Source organism: Manis javanica, chromosome 2 (genome assembly GCF_040802235.1).
Source record: "Manis javanica isolate MJ-LG chromosome 2, MJ_LKY, whole genome shotgun sequence".
Taxonomy (NCBI): Eukaryota; Metazoa; Chordata; class Mammalia; order Pholidota; family Manidae; genus Manis; species Manis javanica.
In genome coordinates this window covers 32,293,513-32,312,358 of record NC_133157.1, presented here as the reverse complement: position 1 = coordinate 32,312,358, position 18,846 = coordinate 32,293,513, and the positions used below count along the sequence as shown (strand labels likewise).

Below are 18,846 nucleotides of genomic sequence, written 5' to 3'. Positions count from 1 at the left end.
AGGTTAACTGTTAGAACCAAATTAGTTAATCTGAAAACTGTGAAGCACAACAGCTGCTACTCGTTAGCCCCATGAAGGCAGTAGTTACTGTGTACTGTGTTTGCCCCTCGCCCTGCACGTAGCCAACACCACGTCCTACGACTCCTGGTACAAGATATACGAACGCCCTTTGTTGAGTGGATGGACGAGGGAACAGGAGCAGGATTATTACTGAAATGGGTTACAAGTCTAAAAGCTTTTTACACGGGCCACCCAAGGGACCTATGAAAGTACTGCGGGACAACAAAGGGAAGGCATAGGCTGGCCCCTCCCGACAGTGAGGGCGGCTGCATCGCCCAGCTGAAGACCGCAGGTGCGGAAGGGAAAGCCCGGAGCTGGGAGTCAGGGGGCCCGGCTTCTACGGCAGATTCACGCTGTGGTCTGGGACAGCCGGCTTCGACGAAGCCTGCTGAGCGGGCTTCCTCCGCGGACTGCGGGAGGGCCTGCGCGCAGACGCGCGGGGAGTCGATGCCCCACCCGGGATGCGGCAGCGGCCGGCCAAGGGATGAAAGGGGCAGGCGCTGCCAGGGCCCAAACCTCCGGTAGCTGCAGCCGCCATCGCCGGGTAGGGTTGGGCCGCCAGCCGGGCCTGGCGCAGCATCAGCGCGCGCTGCCGCTTCCGCTCGATGCTCGCCCGCACCGAGGCAGGCAGCTCCGCCAGCGGTTCCGAGGCCGCCGGCTCGGGCGAAGCTTCCGCCGCCGCCATCGGCAACCTTCTCCGCAAACTGGGATCTAGTCCCGCGCACGCGCATTGAGGCGCCAAAGCGTGCCCCGGACCCAGCACGACGCCACCACCGCCTCCGCCCCAGCTACCACGAGCGGCCGCAGAGTGGGAGCGCGCCTGCGCAATTTGAAAAGGCGGAGGCAGAAGAGAGGGGCGGCGGGAGGTGTCTGCGCACACCTAGGGGACGCGAATACTCCCTAACCTTTAACCTGTGAGAAGGGTCCGTACAGAGATCGTTTCTTAGGATCTGGTCGACTTCGCAATAATAGTTTCGCTTGGTAGTTCAAAATATGGTCTTTGGAGTCAGACCTGGGCTAAGTCCTAGCACTGACACTTACCATCCGCGTGACCTTGAACAGGCTATTTAACTTGAGTTCAGTTTCTTCAGTAGTAAAATAAAGATAATTACGGAACAACTTCCTGGGTTGTCGGTAAGATTAAATGTAGAGACTTTCAGCGCAATGCCTGGTACATAGAAAGCTTCCAAAAATGATAGCAGCTAGTAATAATAGAAGTGCCAATCAAGAGAGACCAATAGATGATTGATCTGACCGCTTTGGACACACAGCCTAGGGGACAGAGCCTTAGAATTGAAATGAAAACACCTGGGTTCAAACTCTCATTTGCTCTGTGACTTAGAGCAAATGCAGCACCTGGTGCCAAGGCTGATATGCATGAGCCTGGCTATCTTTTCCATGGAATAGTCCTTCAGTGTGGATGAGCTGCCACCAGGTAGCCAATGGGTTTGGATTTGGACTAAATCCTGACTTCCCCAGAAGTGTGGCAAATGGAGCAAACAAAACATTGCATGCTTTTACAAAAATGTATGCTTTATTACAAATAAAATCTGGTTGAAGCCAAAGAACACTAAGTTCTAATTATTATATATACCATTTAGGACTAGTTTTTAGAACAACCTGGCATACTGAGGTTTCCCATTAGTGTTCAACTGTCAAAGTTTGAGAAGTACAACTTAGTGGTTCTAATCTATTGACTTTATATATGTATTTAAACTGGAGAATATTTATAAAGCAGGTAAAAGCTCAGATCTTCTGGTGAACTAGAGATAGAGACTTTAAGCCATCCCTATTCTGTTTCTCTTCCAATCCCTCTTTGTCCTTATCCAGTGACCTTGACCAGGTGATAAAAATCTCAAATTCCATGTAACAACAATAGCAGAAACAACAGAAGAAAAAATTAAGCAAGTTGGACTTAATCAAAATTTAAAACTTTCATACAGCAAAGAACACTCACTATAAGGAAAGTGAAAAGACAACTCATGAAATGGGAGAAAATATATGCAGTCCATATGTCTAGTATCCAGAATATGTAAAGAACTTAAAAATAATAAAAAGGCAAATAAACCAATTTTTAAATGAGCAAAGGACTTAAATCGACATTTTTCTAAAGAAGATATACAGATGGCCAACAAGCACATGAAAAAATATTCATCATTAGCCACTAGGGAAAAGCAAATCAAAAGCACAGTAAGATACCACTTCATATGCAGTAGGATGACTAGAAGAATTAAGGCAGGAAAAAGCTAACAAGAATTGGCGAGGATGTGGAGAAACTGGAACCCTCATACATTACTGGTGGAAATGTAAAAATGATGCTGCTATAGAAAACAGTCTGACTGGTCTTCAAAAAATTAAACAGAATTACCATATGAGTCAGCAATTCCACTCCTGGGCATATACCCAAAAGAACTGAAAACAGGTGTTCAAACAAAAACTTGCACGCAAGTATTCATTGCAGCACTACTCACAATAACCAAAAGGTTGAAAGTGCCCAAATATCCATCAAATGATGAATGGATAAACAAAATACCATATATCCATACAAGGAATATTATTCAGCTATAAAAGGAAGGAAGTACTGATACATGCTACAACATGAAGGAACCTTGAAAACATGCATTCCTTTTATATGAAACACTCAGAATAAGCAAACTCACAGGGACAGAAAGCAGACAAGTGGCTGCCAAAGGCTGGCGGGAGAGAGGACTTGGGGAGGAGCTGCTTAGATGAATGTGGGGCTTCATTCTGGGGTAATGCAAATGGTCTGCGACTAGACAGGGTAACAGCTGCACAGCATTGTGAATGTACTGCCTGTTACTAATGATAAACTTTATTTTTATTTTTATTTATTTCTTTTTTTATTTTGATATCATTAATGTACAATTACTTGAACAACATTATGGTTACTAGACTCCCCCCATCATCAAGTCCCCACCACATACCCCATTACAGTCACTGTCCATAAGCATAGTAAGACGCTATAGAATCATTACATGTCTTCTCTGTATATACTACCTTTCCTGTGAACCCCCCACATTATGTGTGCTAATCGTAATGCCCCTTTTTCCCCCTGATCCCTCTCTTCCCACCCATCCTCCCCAGTTCCTTTCCCTTGGTAACTGTTAGTCCATTCTTGGGTTCTGTAAGTCTGCTGCTGTTTTGTTCCTTCAGTTTTTTCTTTGTTCTAATACTCCACAGATGAGTGAAATCATTTGATACTTGTCTTTCTCCACTGGCTTATTTCACTGAGCATAATACCCTCTAGCTCCATCCATGTTGTTGCAAATGGTAGGATTTGTTTTCTTCTTATGGCTGAATAGTATTCCGTTGTGTATATGTACCACATCTTCTTTACCCATTCATCTACTGATGGACATTTAGGTTGCTTCCATTTCTTGGCTATTGTAAATAGTGCGGCGATAAACATAGGGGTCTTTTTCAAACTGGGCTGCTGCATTCTTAGGAGTAAATTCCTAGGAGTGGAATTCCTGGGTCAAATGGCATTTATATTTTTAGTTTTTTGAGGAACCTCTATACTGCTTTCCACATGGTTGAACTAGTTGGCATTCCCACCAGCAGTGTAGGAGGGTTCCCCTTTCTCCACATCCTCACCAACATTTGTTGTTGTTTGTCTTTTGGATGTTGGCCCGTCTTGCCAATGGGTTTCAGCCCCAGGCAAGTTTGCTATGGACTCACTGCGATCAAAGAAATTGACAGTAGAACGTTCTTGGGGTGAAAGCGTTATACCCAACTTTATTTCCAGGTGGCAGGTCAGTCACTAAAATCCTGTTCACTCAGAGCGAGTCTGCATGCAGCAAGCTGGTCTCTGCCTCTGGGCTCCTCTGTCTGCACAGCCATCCTCCGGGCCTCTCTGCACAGTCGTCCTGCACAGCCATCCTCTGGACCTCTGTCCTAAGTGCTGCCACCACTCCAGCCTCTGCTCTGCTCTCCTGCAGCCTTGCAGCCCTGCCACCATGTCATGCCCAGAGTACTGGGTGGAGCACTTTATATAGAGTCAACAGCCATGTATTGCCCACAGGTGTGCAGTGAGCTAGTCAACCAGGGCCAGTGAGAATCCTGGCCACAGGAACTCTCATTTTATCCACAGGGCCTGATAAATTTTATTTTATAATAAATTTAAAAGCAACTCAAATTATGAGTGAGCCAAGGCAGGAAATGGATGTTAATAAACCTGCCCAAGCTGTGAGACTCAAGAAAATGAGTGTGGGGGCCCCTCTTAAAGGGGTAACTATTACACAGCTCCCGTGGGTAGTTGCCACAACAGATTAGGCCCACTGTTGCCAGGTTGCCCAGTGCTTCAAGAAAAGTAACTGCTTCTCAAACTTTAATGCACATGAGTCACCTGGTGATCTTGTTAAAATGTAGATTCTGATTATTTAGGTCTATGGTGGAACTCAAGAATGTGCATTTCTAACAAGCTCCGTAGTGGGGCTACAGTTTCACCAATCACACTTTGAATAGTGTGGTTCCACTCACAGGTTCTCAAACTTGGCTGCACATTGGAAGCTCCTGGGGAGTTTAAACAACAGGGATGCTTAGGGCGCACTCCCAGGGATTCTGATGTCATTGGTCAGGGGTGAGGTCTGGGCATCTGGATTTTGTAAAGCACCCCTCCCCCAACCCCCCAATAATTCTAGTGGGCAGCAAACTTTGAGAGACTGTACTCTTGATGACCCTTATAGACTCTACACAGCTTGAGGGTCTCTGAGACTAAGCAATCTTTCTTTCCAGAGGACAAGGTACCAGTGCTTCCCCAAGGTAACGTTTTAAGAACAATCAGCCCCTAGAACTTGCTCCCCAACAAAGCATTCCAAGGTTGAAGGACATGGACCATAGCTCAGGTGCTGTATCAGCCCTGGCATTTTGTAATTATTGACAACCAGTAGGATTTCCTTTTACTGGTAACTCCCTCTCCTTTGGCTTTCTGACCTTTATCAGCAAGTCTCATGTAATTGGGCCTGAATTGTTAGCTGACGCCTCAACCAACCTAAAATGAGATTCCTCCCTTAGAAAAAGGAAGAGTACATGTCCCAGTCTGTCCACCCCACACAGTGACAGAGGCCACAGGGCTTGCCCGGAGCAAGCAGCATGAGGCATCCTGGCGGAGGCACAAACAAAGAGAACAAAACAGTGGGTATGTTCTTGCCTCTACCATTCCACAGTCTTGGGAAAAACCTGTGACTGCATCTGTCTTCCTGCTTTGTACCTCTGTCATCCCCAGACCAACAGGATTCTGGCTGGGAGAGCGGTAATTAACAAAGCACAGAAAGAGATGAAAGCCCTAAATGGGGCCTGAAAAAGAGCAGGCAAGTAATAATGGAGGCCAGGAAAGGGAATGAGAACCTTGGCAGTGTTTCCTACCAGGGCTTCCTCTCTAAGAGCACTGCTGGGGTTATTCATGCCTGAGATGATGGCTTTATTTTTATTTTTCCTGATTCCCTGGGACTTTACCCCTTAATGTGGTCACTTTGAACACAACTGGCATAAATCTACAACAGGATGACACCTGTGATAAGGACACTGTCTGGGACAAGGACACAACAACACAACAATTAGCCCAGTCCTGTTGACTTAAGATGTATAGATTTAGTAATCAAGGAAATGCAGTCTCTTTTGGCTATGACTGACTGGCCTTCTGGAGAAACTTTAGGACCAAAAGATAAAGGGATTGAGGCAGAAATATCATATTGGAACCTTGATCAATAACGTATATGTACAAAGAGATTTAGAGAACATCTTAAAGACTCACAAGAATTTTCTTTCCAGAAGCAATAAGGAGTGGGAGTGTGGATAAAATGAAAGTTCCTGTGGCCAGGATTCTGACCTGGCCCTGGTTGGCTAGCTCACTACATACATGTGAGCAATGTGTCGTTATTGATTCTATATAAAGAGCTCTGCCCAATGTTCTGGGCAACATGGTGGCACAGCTGCAAGGCTGCAGGAGAGCAGAGGAGAGGCTAGAGTGGTGGCAGCACCAAGGATGGAGGCCCAGAGGATGGCTGTGCAGGACGACTATGCGGGCAGAGAGGCTCAGAAGCAGAGATCGGCTTGCTGCATGCAGACTCACTCTGAGTGAACAGGATTTTAGTGACTGACCTGCCACCTGGAAATAAAGTTGGGCGTAACCCTTTCGCCCCAAGAATGTTCTACTGTCATTTCTTTGGTCACATTGAATTCATAGCGAACTTGCCGGGGATTGAAACCCATTGGCAAAACAGGGAGGACCCCAAAAATTCAACTAAGGACAGGGTGGAGGAAAAATGACTATCCACTGAAAGCCCAAATCCTCTGTCACTCATGGACCAGCCAGAGGGATCTTCCCTACTCTGCATTCCCCAGATCCAGAATTTGGCCCAGGTGACCTTGCTTCTTACTGCTTCTTCCAGGAAGCCTGTCCTGACTCTCCTCTGGCTGCCTACAAACCTCATTAATGCTGGTGCTGTAGCACTTACTACACCACAGGTGATACCTACCTGCCTTCCTTCCTGGATCATCGGGTCTTTGAGAGCTGGGACTGTCTGATTCCTCCCAGTATCTCCAGAGCCTAGCACAGTGTCTGGCACACAGTAGTTGCTTAGAAAATGTTTGTGGAATTAAATAATAGAACAAATATTACTGAATAAGGCTAGTTGGATGCCTCACCAGCACTGAAAACTCAAGGTCTAAAGCTGAACCTACAACCACCTGAGCTCTGTGCTGAGTAATAGGAGGTCAGTGTAAAAGCCTGCTTGCCAGAGGAGGAAGGAGCAGCCTAACAGGACAGGGAACACTGTACCTCAGTGTGGAGTATCAGTAATACTATGGAGACAGGGCATACTGTACTTCACAATAGCCCATTCCATTGTTATCTAGCTTTGGCTGTTATTTATTGCAATAATAATAATAACACTAATAATAGTGAACACATGGTGCTTACTATATAACAGGTGTGGTTTTTAAGCATTTTAAATGTATCGCTCTAATTTTCATAACTCCTCAATGAGTATATTCACGAGTCCCAGTTCATAGATGAGACAACTAAGGCCAGAGCTGTTAACTAACTTGTCAAGATCATAAACTATTAAGTGCCAAAATGGAGTTCAGTCAGGCACAGCCCGGGCCAGCATCAATATCCTCAACCGCTAAGTAGGTCTCTAAGTTAGGATGCGTCTTCCTCATACTGCCTCCACTAGGGCTTGTCCTGCCTGAGTTCGTGCAGAGCAGAAACCAGGTCCTTGCCGTACCGCACGTGGCTAGGTAGTGTGAAACAGGGCTGTCTCTGCCTGAAGCTTGATCCTAGAGATGTGGTAGCCCATGTTGGGTGAGGCCAGGGGAGGTGAATGTGGTCCAGGGTTCATCTGTTAGGTGGATGAATTACAGTCCATATAATGGGGTTATAGGCTTGTGGTTTCCTGTTTTCTTACTACCCCCAAGTGGGGTTTTCCTTTCAATTATCTTTATAACGAGTGTGGTCACAGCTTTAAGCCACAAATAATGTATATTTTATTGGAAAGCGCTTCCTCTAATAGTTACAGTTCTGTTGAATAGATGAACTATTTATCACCAGATGCACTTGTTTTTACAATCGTTACAACGTTTGAAGATTGGCTGTTTCTGGCCCCATTCATTCTCTACTCCCACTGCCACTGGCCTAGCTTAGCTCCCATGATCTGTCTAAACAGCCTCTAAAATGGTTTCCCACCCTCCAGGCTGACCCCTTCTAATCCACCTTCCACTTGATTTTACAGCTTCATCTTTCTAAAGTACAGCTTTGACCTCACCATTCTGCTCAAAAATCATTTGCCTCCAAGTCTGCAGCTAATTCAAAGTCCCCATCACCTGGTGCCACAGCGCTTTGGGGGACTTACCTCCCATGATCCTCACTGAACTTTGTGCTCTAGCCAAACTGGACAAGTTTGCATTTTCAGATCGTTTCAGACCATTCCTGCATCCTTCTGCTCTGGGCTTTGCTCATGCTGTTTTTTCTCCTGGCAGTTCTTTCATTTGTATATTCATTCATTCAGCAATTTTACAACACCCATGCTTCAAGCCAAGTCCTATGCTGAAGACCAGGAATGTAACAATGAATTAGTAGTAGTCCTCCTCTCAAGGTGCTTAAAGTCTAATCTGGACTCTTCTTGGTCACATCCATGGCCACCTGTCACAATCTCTCTTTGATGTTTGTCCCAAAGTTTCAGCTGGAAGTAACTACTTCCGTCCTCTGAAACCTCTCCCTGACCCTCTCCCCATTTCCCAAGCTCCCCATCTTCCAACCTGCTATCCTGGGCTATAATTATGCAGCTGCCTTATACCCCCTGGATGACACAGGTGCACTTTAGCTTCTTAAGGCAGAACACCCTTCCATCCAGGGGCCATCAGAGGAGCTGGTTCAGAGTGGACCCCTATCCAGCCAATGCTGCTGGTCGACACCGCATCCACCATTAGTCAAGGGGAACACAGAGCACTCATGAAAAGGCGGTTTTCTGGGATTCAATTCACGCACCATACAATTTGCCCATTTAAAATATGCAATTCCATCATTTTCAGTATATTCACGGATTTGTGCGACCATGACCATAATCTTTTTCATTCTCATCACCCCATAAACAAACTCCATACATCCTTTCAAACCCCCTAAGCCCTAGGCACCCACTAATCTGCTGGCTCCAGAGACTTGGCTGTTCTAGACATTTCACATCTCATATGTGACCTCTTGTGTCTGATTTCTTTCCCTTAGCATGTTTCTAATGTTATCTATGTTGTAGAACATAGCATTTAAAAAAATTCCCAAATAACATTCCATTGTATGGATATTCCACATTTTATTTGTCTGTTCATCAGGTGGTTGTCTTCACTTTTTGACTATTATGAATAATGATACTATGAACATCCATGTATATGTTTTTGTGTGGACATATGTTACCATTTCTCTTGAGTGTGTACCTAGAGTGGTACTGCTGAGTCATGGTAACCTGTGTTCCATATCCTAAAGAACTGCCAGACTGTTTTCCAAAGTGACTGCAGTTCGTATTCCCACCAGCAACATGAGGGTTTCAGTTTCTATATATTTTCACCAATAATTACCTTCTCCTTTATTATAGCCATCCTAGGGGATATGAAGTGGTGTCTCATTGTGGTTTTAATTTGCATTTCCTTAAAGCTTAATAATGTTGAGCATCTTTTCATGTGCATATTGATCATTTGTATATCTCCTTTGGATGTCTATTCAAGTCCTTTGCCCATTTTTTAATTGGATTATTTCCCTTTTTATTATTGAGTTGTAAGTGCTCTTTATATATTCTAGATATCCCATTGTTTTTGTTTGCTTAATAATTTCTTTATTTTCTAAGTTTTTTACAGAGATCATTAATTACTCTGGAAATAATATCTAATATGTGATACCAACACACATGAAAATATAGAAATTGTCATAAACTTATGACATTAAACTGGAAAGGACATTAATGTGTTTGGGGTTTTATTTTGTTGTGTTCACAAAATCAACATACATCCTTGGAGGAGTCAAGCTATGGGTCAAATACAATAAGCATAAGTATGAACTTCCTCATATCAAGTTCCAACAAGTTGAGAACTTTTGTTAGGGTGTTTGACAAAGTGGTCTCTTTCTGGAAATGTGAGAGGTAGCAATAGATGACCTCTAGGACTATATTCAACCTTCAAGGCCTATGATTTCCAGTTTAGGTAGGGGTAGGACTCTCTTGAGAAGGGTACAAGAAAAAGCAATCTGAAGGTCTTGGTGTCCCACAAACTCAGTGGGAACCAACATGTGACATAACTAATAAAAAGAGATGTTATCTGAGGTGACAAGAACAAAAACAGGGTGTCTGAGCTGAGACAGATGTTTGTCCCACAGTTCTGAGCTACTCAGCCTACATCTGGAGCTTGTGCCTACTCCTAGACAACACGCTGGGGGACCCATCCATGTAGCCAGTATGGAGAGGGAAGGGCTAGGAAGCCCTATTATTGGAATGAAGTGCTGGGAAGGAGGCCAATTCAGAAGATTCATGATCAAGGTGCCACATGTCCAGAGGGCTTCCCTGGACAGACAGCACAGATGTGGTTTGCTCTCACTTAACTGGAGATTCACAGTGATCTCCCTGGGAAGGATTTCTTCTCACCTCAGACCACCAGACCCAGGACTACACTCGTGGCATGCTCCAGTGGCCCCTCATCCCTAAGGAATTGAAGACAGAAGTGGCGATAAAATGAGAGTCTGACCTGGGGTCCACACTTCAGGACAGGAAGCACTGACACCTCTACAGCATTGCAAATCCAAGTTGTCATGGGGTCCAAGCTGGTAATGGAAACAAATGAAGCAAGTTAGGCACTTCCTTTTAAATGCATAGAAATTTCTTCACTTCCACAGATAAATATGTTGTGCCCTATTTTTCTTAAAACAAATGACTTCGTCTTTTAGTTTTCCTTTTTGACAAAGACCTAATAAGAAAAATGTTTTGGTTTTTGCTTTTACAATAAGAAAAATAATAGCACATCTGTGATAAAAAATCGTATCACCCTGAGGACAAAGAATATCGAGCGTTCCTTCCCTGCGGGACCGGTGGGTGGGTGCTTTTTGGAAGCCTTGAAAGGACAGGGACCCTGGTGCTAGGGAGACAGGGCAGCAGGACCAGTGAGCGGGTGCCTGGGACCAGCACCTGAGGACAAAAAAAAAAAAAAAAAAAAATCACGTGTTTTTTCCTTTTTTGTTTCCTTTCTGTTCCCTCTCTCATTGCTGCTGTTGTTGTTTTGGTTTGGAGAGTGCTTTTTGGAAGTCTTAAAGGGGCAGGACAGGTCACTTAGACCAGAGGCAGGGAATCTGGGGATCTCTGGGCACTCTAACCCCCTGGGCAGCAGGAGGCACAGAGGCCCCTTACGGAGATAAATAGCCTCCCGGCCGCTCCCCCTCCAACGGGGCTCCACCATTTTGGAGGAACAGCCCCAGCCAGGACAAGCCCACAGCAACAGCGGAGATAAACCCCAAAGCAACTGGGCAGGAAGCAGAAGCCCTGTCTGCGCACAGCTGCCCAGCACAAGCCACTATAGGTCGCTATTCTCCCAGGAGAAGGCCACAAACCAACAAGAAGGGAAGCTCTTCCAGCGGTCACTTGTACCAGATCTGCAAACTATCTCTATCACCATGAAAAGGCAAAACTACAGGCAGACAAAGATCACAGAGACAACACCTGAGAGGGAGACAGACCTAACCAGTCCTCCTGAAAAAGAATTCAAAATAAAAGTCATGAACATGCTGACGGAGATGCAGAGAAAAATGCAAGAGCAATGGGATGAGATGCAGAGAAAAATGCAAGAGCAGTGGGATGAGATGCAGAGAAAAATGCAAGAGCAGTGGGATGAAGTCCGGAAGGAGATCACAGATGTCAGGAAGGAGATCACAGAAGTGAAACAATCCCTGGAAGGATTTATAAGCAGAATGGATAAGATGCAAGAGGCCATTGAAGGAATAGAAGCCAGAGAACAGGAACGTATAGAAGCTGACATAGAGAGAGATAAAAGGATCTCCAGGAATGAAACAACACTAAGAGAACTATGTGACCAATACAAAAGGAATAATATTCGTATTATAGGGATACCAGAAGAGGAAGAAAGAGGAAAAGGGATAGAAAGTCTCTTTGAAGAAATAATTGCTGAAAACTTCCCCAAACTGGGGGAGGAAATAATCGAACAGACCATGGAATTACACAGAACTCCCAACAGAAAGGATCCAAGGAGGACAACACCAAGACACATAGTAATTAAAATGGCAAGGACCAAGGACAAGGAAAGAGTTTTAAAGGCAGCTAGAGAGAAAAAGGTCACCTATAAAGGAAAACCCATCAGGCTAACATCAGACTTCTCGACAGAAACCCTACAGGCCAGAAGAGAATGGCATGATATACTTAATGCAATGAAACAGAAGGGCCTTGAACCAAGGATACTGTATCCAGCACGACTATCATTTAAATATGATGGCGGGATTAAACAATTCCCAGACAAGCAAAAGCTGAGGGAATTTGCTTCCCACAAACCACCTCTACAGGGCATCCTACAGGGACTGCACTAGATGAGAGCACCCCTAAAAAGAGCACAGAACAAAACACACAACATATGAAGAATGGAGGAGGAGGAATAAGAAGGGAGAGAAGAAAAGAATCTCCAGACAGTGTATATAACAGCTCAATAAGCGAGCTAAGTTAGGCAGTAAGATACTAAAGAAGCTAACCTTGAACCTTTGTAACCACGAATCTAAAGCCTGCAATGGCAATAAGTACATATCTCTCAATAGTCACCCTAAATGTAAATGGACTTAATGCACCAATCAAAAGACATAGAGTAATAGAATGGATAAAAAAGCAAGACCCATCTATATGCTGCTTACAAGAAACTCACCTTAAACCCAAAGATAAGCATAGACTAAAAGTCAAGGGATGGAAAAACATATTTCAGGCAAAAAACAGTGAGAAGAAAGCAGGGGTTGCAGTACTAATATCAGACAAAATAGACTTCAAAACCAGGAAAGTAATAAGAGATAAAGAAGGATGCTACATAATGATAAAGGGCTCAGTCCAACAAGAGGATATAACCATTCTAAATATATATGCACCCAATAGAGGAGCACCAGCATATGTGAAGCAAATACTAACAGAACTAAAGACGGAAATAGACTGCAATGCATTCATTGTAGGAGACTTCAACACACCACTCACCCCAAAGGATAGATCCACCGGGCAGAAAATAAGTAAAGACACACAGGCACTGAACAACACACTAGAACAGATGGACCTAATAGACATCTATAGAACTCTACATCCAAAAGCAACAGGATATACATTCTTCTCAAGTGCACATGGAACATTCTCCAGAATAGACCACATACTAGCTCACAAAAAGAGCCTCAGTAAACTCCAAAATATTGAAATTCTACCAACCAACTTCTCAGACCACAAAGATACAAAACTAGAAATAAATTCTACAAAGAAAACAAAAAGGCTCACAAACACATGGAGGCTTAACAACATGCTACTAAATAATCAATGGATCAATGAACAAATCAAAATAGCGATCAAGGAATATATAGAAACAAATGACAACAACAACACTAAGCCCCAACTTCTGTGGGATGCAGCGAAAGCAGTCTTAAGAGGAAAGTATATAGCAATCCAGGCACACTTGAAGAAGGAAGAACAATCCCAAATGAATAGTCGAACATCACAATTATCGAAACTGGAAAAAGAAGAACAAATGAGGCCTAAAGTTATCAGAAGGAGGGACATAATAAAGATCAGAGAAGAAATAAACAAAATTGAGAAGAATAAAACAATAGCAAAAATCAACGAAACCAAGAGCTGGTTCTTTGAGAAAATAAACAAATAGATAAGCCTCTAGCCAAACTTATTAAGAGAAAAAGAGAATCAACACAAATCAACATAATCAGAAATGAGAATGGAAAAATCACAACAGTCTCCACAGAAATACAAAGAATTATTAAAGACTACTATGGAAACCTATATGCCAACAAGCTGGAAAACCTAAAAGAAATGGACAACGTCCTAGAAAAATACAACCTCCCAAGACTGAACAAGGAAGAAACACAAAAGTTAAACAAACCAATTACGAGCAAAGAAATTGAAACGGTAATCAAAAACCTACCCAAGAACAAAACCCCGGGGCCGGATGGATTTACCTCGGAATTTTATCAGACACACACAGAAGACATAATACCCATTCTCCTTAAAGTGTTCCAAAAAATAGAAGAGGAGGGAATACTCCCAAACTCATCCTATGAAGCCAACATCACCCTAATACCAAAACCAGGCAAAGACCCCACCAAAAAAGAAAATTACAGACCAATATCCCTGATGAACGTAGATGCAAAAATACTCAATAAAATATTAGCAAACAGAATTCAACAGTATATCAAAAGGATCATACACATGACCAAGTGGGATTCATCCCAGGGATGCAAGGATGGTACAACATTCGAAAATCCATCAACATCATCCACCACATCAACAAAAACAAAGACAAAAACCACATGATCATCTCCATAGATGCTGAAAAAGCATTTGACAAAATTCAACATCCATTCATGATAAAAACTCTCAGCAAAATGGGAATAGAGGGCAAGTACCTCAACATAATAAAGGCCATATATCATAAACCCACAGCCAGCATTATACTGAATAGTGAGAAGCTGAAAGCATTTCCTCTGAGATTGGGAACCAGACAGGGATGCTCACTCTCCCCACTGTTATTTAACATAGTCCTGGAGGTCCTAGCCACGGCAATCAGACAAAACAAAGAAATACAAGGAATCCAGATTGGTAAAGAAGAAGTTAAACTGTCACTATTTGCAGATGATATGATACTGTACATAAAAAACCCTAAAGACTCCACTTCAAAACTACTAGAACTGATATCGGAATACAGCAAAGTTGCAGGATACAAAATTAACACACAGAAATCTGTAACTTTCCTATACACTAACAATGAACCAATAGAAAGAGAAATCAGGAAAACAATTCCATTCACCATTGCATCAAGAAGAATAAAATACCTAGGAATAAACCTAACCAAAGAAGTGAAAGACTTATACTCTGAAAACTAGAAGTCAGTCTTAAGAGAAATTAAAGGGGACACTAATAAATGGAAACTCATCCCATGCTCATGGCTAGGAAGAATTAATATCGTCAAAATGGCCATCCTGCCCAAAGCAATATACAGATTTGATGCAATCCCTCTCAAATTACCAGCAACATTCTTCAATGAATTGGAACAAATAATTCAAAAATTCATATGAAACACCAAAGACCCTGAATAGCCAAAGCAATCCTGAAAAAGAAGAATAAAGTAGGAGGGATCTCACTCCCCAACTTCAAGCTCTACTACAAAGCCATAGTAATCAAGACAATTTGGTACTGGCACAAGAACAGAGCCACAGACCAGTGGAACAGATTAGAGACTCCAGAAATTAACCCAAACATATATGGTCAATTAATATTTGATAAAGGATCCATGGACATACAATGGCAAAATGACAGTCTCTTCAACAGAGGGTGCTGGCAAAACTGGACAGCTACATGTAGGAGAATGAAACTGGACCATTGTCTAACCCCATATACAAAGGTAAACTCAAAATGGATCAAAGACCTGAATGTAAGTCATGAAACCATTAAACTCTTGGAAAAAAACATAGGCAAAAACCTCTTAGACATAAACATGAGTGACCTCTTCTTGAACATATCTCCCCGGGCAAGGAAAACAACAGCAAAAATGAGCAAGTGGGACTACATTAAGCTGAGAAGCTTCTGTACAGGGAAGGACACCATCAATAGAACAAAAAGGAACCCTACAGTATGGAAGAATATATTTGAAAATGACAGATCCGATAAAGGCTTGACGTCCAGAAGATATAAAGAGCTCACACGCCTCAACAAACAAAACACAAATAACCCAATTAAAAAATGGGCAGAGGAACTGAACAGACAGTTCTCTAAAAAAGAAATACAGATGGCCAACAGACACATGAAAAGATGCTCCACATCACTAATTATCAGAGAAATGCAAATTAAAACTACAATGAGGTATCACCTCACACCAGTAAGGAGAGCTGCCATCCAAAAGACAAAGAACAACAAATGTTGGCGAGGCTGTGGAGAAAGGGGAACCCTCCTACACTGCTGGTGGGAATGTAAATTAGTTCAACCATTGTGGAAAGCAGTATGGAGGTTCATCAAAATGCTCAAAACAGACCTACCATTTGACCCAGGAATTCCACTCCTAGGAATTTACCCTAAGAACGCAGCAATCAAGTTTAAGAAAGACAGATGCACCCCTATGTTTATCGCAGCACTATTTACAATAGCCAAGAATTGGAAGCAACCTAAATGTCCATCGGTAGATGAATGGATAAAGAAGATGTGTTACATATACACAATGGAATACTACTCAGCCATAAGAAGTGGAAAAATCCAACCATTTGCAGCAACATGGATGGAGCTGGAGAGTATTATGCTCAGTGAAATAAGCCAAGCGGTGAAAGAGAAATACCAAATGATTTCACTCATCTGAGGAGTATAAGAACAAAGCAAAAACTGAGGGAACAAAACAGGAGCGGAATTACAGAACCCAAAAATGGACTAACAGGTACCAAAGGGAAAGGAACTGGGGAGGAAGGGTGGGCAGGGAGGGATAAGGGGGGGAAGAATAAGGGGGGTATTAAGATTAGCATGCAATGGGGGGGAGGGAGAAAGGGGAGGGAGTGCTATACAACACAGAGAGGACAAGTAGTGATTCTACAACATTTTGCTATGCTGATGGACAGTAACCGTAATGTGGTTTTTAGGGGGGACTTGATATAGGGGAGAGCATAGTAAACATAGTATTCTTCATGTAAGTGTAGATTAAAGATTAAAAAAAAAAGAAAGAAAGAAAGAAAAGGGGGATTACTCCTTGATAGGATAAAACTATTGGTAAATCAAAGATTAACACATGCTTTAAATATCCTTAATGTTGATCGCTTAAAGGGTGTCAGATGATCAGCTGTGGAGGTACTCTTTTCTGATAATATGCCTTTCTCTTAATAAAAAATAAATTAAAAAGAATTTTTAAAAAAAGCAGCTCCTGTGTGCTGACTTCCAATGAGTTCTACACAGTGGCATAGAGGGCATGTCAAAGTGTGGGCAAAGGGTCTGTTTCTTTCTATGCAGAAGATCAAGGCCTAGCTTGGCTACCCAGAAAATGCACTAAGATACGATATGAGGAGGAGCTTCCAGCATCAGCACTCTCTGGAGGACTCGTGCCGGGGGATGATCATCAAAAAGCCTCCACAGGGATCCGGGCGATGCTACAGTTGTGGCTGCGTCCACCCCACCATTTCCTGGACTTGCCATAGGAATGAGGAGGGAGATGTCTAGGCTGGCATGTGCATACAGTGAGACAACGAATTTGACCAGATCTGTACTGTTGGAACTCAGGCAGGAGTTGGGAGGGGTGCAAGTTGTAGCACTCCAAAATCTTATGACTATAGACTATCTACGGTTAAAAGAACATATGGGATGTGAACAGATCCCAGAAATGGGTTGCTTTAATTTGTCTGATTTCTCTCAGACTGTTCAAGTACAGTTGGACAATATCCATCATATCATAGACAAATTTTCACAAATGCCTAGGGTGCCTAACTGGTTTTCTTGGCTTCACTGGAGATGGCTGGTAATTATAGATTTGCTTTGTTTATGTCACCGTATTCCTATTATGTTAATATGTGTGCGTAAGTTAGTAGTTTAAAACCTATAGATGCTTAAGGTACTCTACAAGAAGATATGTCAAAGAAATAATCAATCCTCCCATGTTTTCTTCCATATTCTACCTCTATAGCTTTCCTTCTTCCTTCCTAATTACAACCCTTAAATAGAATTCGTGCCTCATATCGAATTTACCAAGTATCATAATTCCTCCAGGTGGTAAAGATACCTCGAGACAAGTGCTGGGCATAGAAGCCACAGGGCATAAATCTGCAAAGAAGTAAAAAGCTAACCTTTTCAAACAATATGGCTTCTCTCTCACTTACCAACTTTACATCTCCCTGTATGGCCCCGGAAGATGACTGGTTAGCCAGAGAGGGGTAAGATTCCTCAAGGGAGGAACAACCTAAGACAGGCACAGTCGCAGGGGGGCCATCAGGTGAGAAATCGGGGAACAACAGTGGTGAAGCTTAGAACCTCACACCCCCCCCCACCTGTTTTGAGAGAAGCTTCTGCATCCGTGGATGTTTTATTGCCCTTGTCTAGCTTGGATTAGCACATAGTCTACAGGCACACACCTGATCATCTACAATTGCTCTCTTACAACACTAAACTATGTTTTCTAACTTTATCTTGCATCTACCTACCACTTCAGCATTTTATTAAAAATAATAATAATAATAATAATAAAGGGAGAAATGTGGGATCCACATATAAATCAAGTGTAAAAATCAAATGAATATTCATATTTGACCTGATTGTTTATAGTTCATAATGCGTGATCAAAACCGAAAGTTTCTGTGGTGAATGCCCTTGTACTGTTCACCATGTAAGAACTTATTCACTATGTAAGAATTCGTTCACCATGTAAGAACTTGTTTGTTATGCTTCAGAAGATTGGAGACTGATGAGAATTAGGCTTGAGATGGATTAATGATTGTGCATTGAGCACTGACCCCCCTATACAGAATTTTATTGTTGTTAACAACCATTTGATCAATAAATATGAGTGATGCCCTCTCAAAAAAAAAAAGTAATAGTAAAATAAGTAAATGAAATTAATTTGAATATAAAAACAAACAACAAAAAAAAACCCCTAAAGAATCCACTCCAAAACTGCTAGAACTAATATCTGAATTCAGCAATGTTTCAGGATACAAAATTAATACACAGAAATCTGTGGCATTCCTATACACTAACAATGAACTAGCAGAGAGAGAAACCAGGAAAATGATTTCATTCACAATTGCATCAAGAAGAATAAAATACCTAGGAATAAACCTAACCAAGGATGTGAAAGACCTATACTCTGAAAACTACAAGACACTCATGAGAGAAATTAAAGAAGATAACAATAAATGGAAACACATCCCATGCTCATGGACAGGAAGAATTAATATCATCAAAATAGCCATCCTACCTAAAGCAATCTATAGATTCAATGCAATTCCTATCAAAATACCAACAGCATCCCTCAACAAACTAGAGAAAATTCATATGGAACCACAAAAGTCCTTGAATA

The 18,846-nt window shown here is 42.5% G+C and overlaps 1 protein-coding gene across 2 annotated transcripts in view; it reads right to left on the bottom strand.

The window, feature by feature from the left end:
* Positions 1–869, bottom strand: part of XPA (XPA, DNA damage recognition and repair factor) — a 28,257-nt gene extending 27,388 nt beyond the window's left edge. The window contains exon 1 of one of the 2 annotated variants that reach the window (XM_017658127.3): positions 577–869. In XM_017658127.3, the coding sequence (XP_017513616.1) occupies positions 577–745 (169 nt within the window). In that variant the 5' untranslated portion in view covers positions 746–869. The remainder of the gene's footprint in view (positions 1–576) is intronic. The other variant, XM_017658126.3, reaches the window with a different exon arrangement.
* Positions 870–18,846: the final 17,977 nt, after the last annotated feature.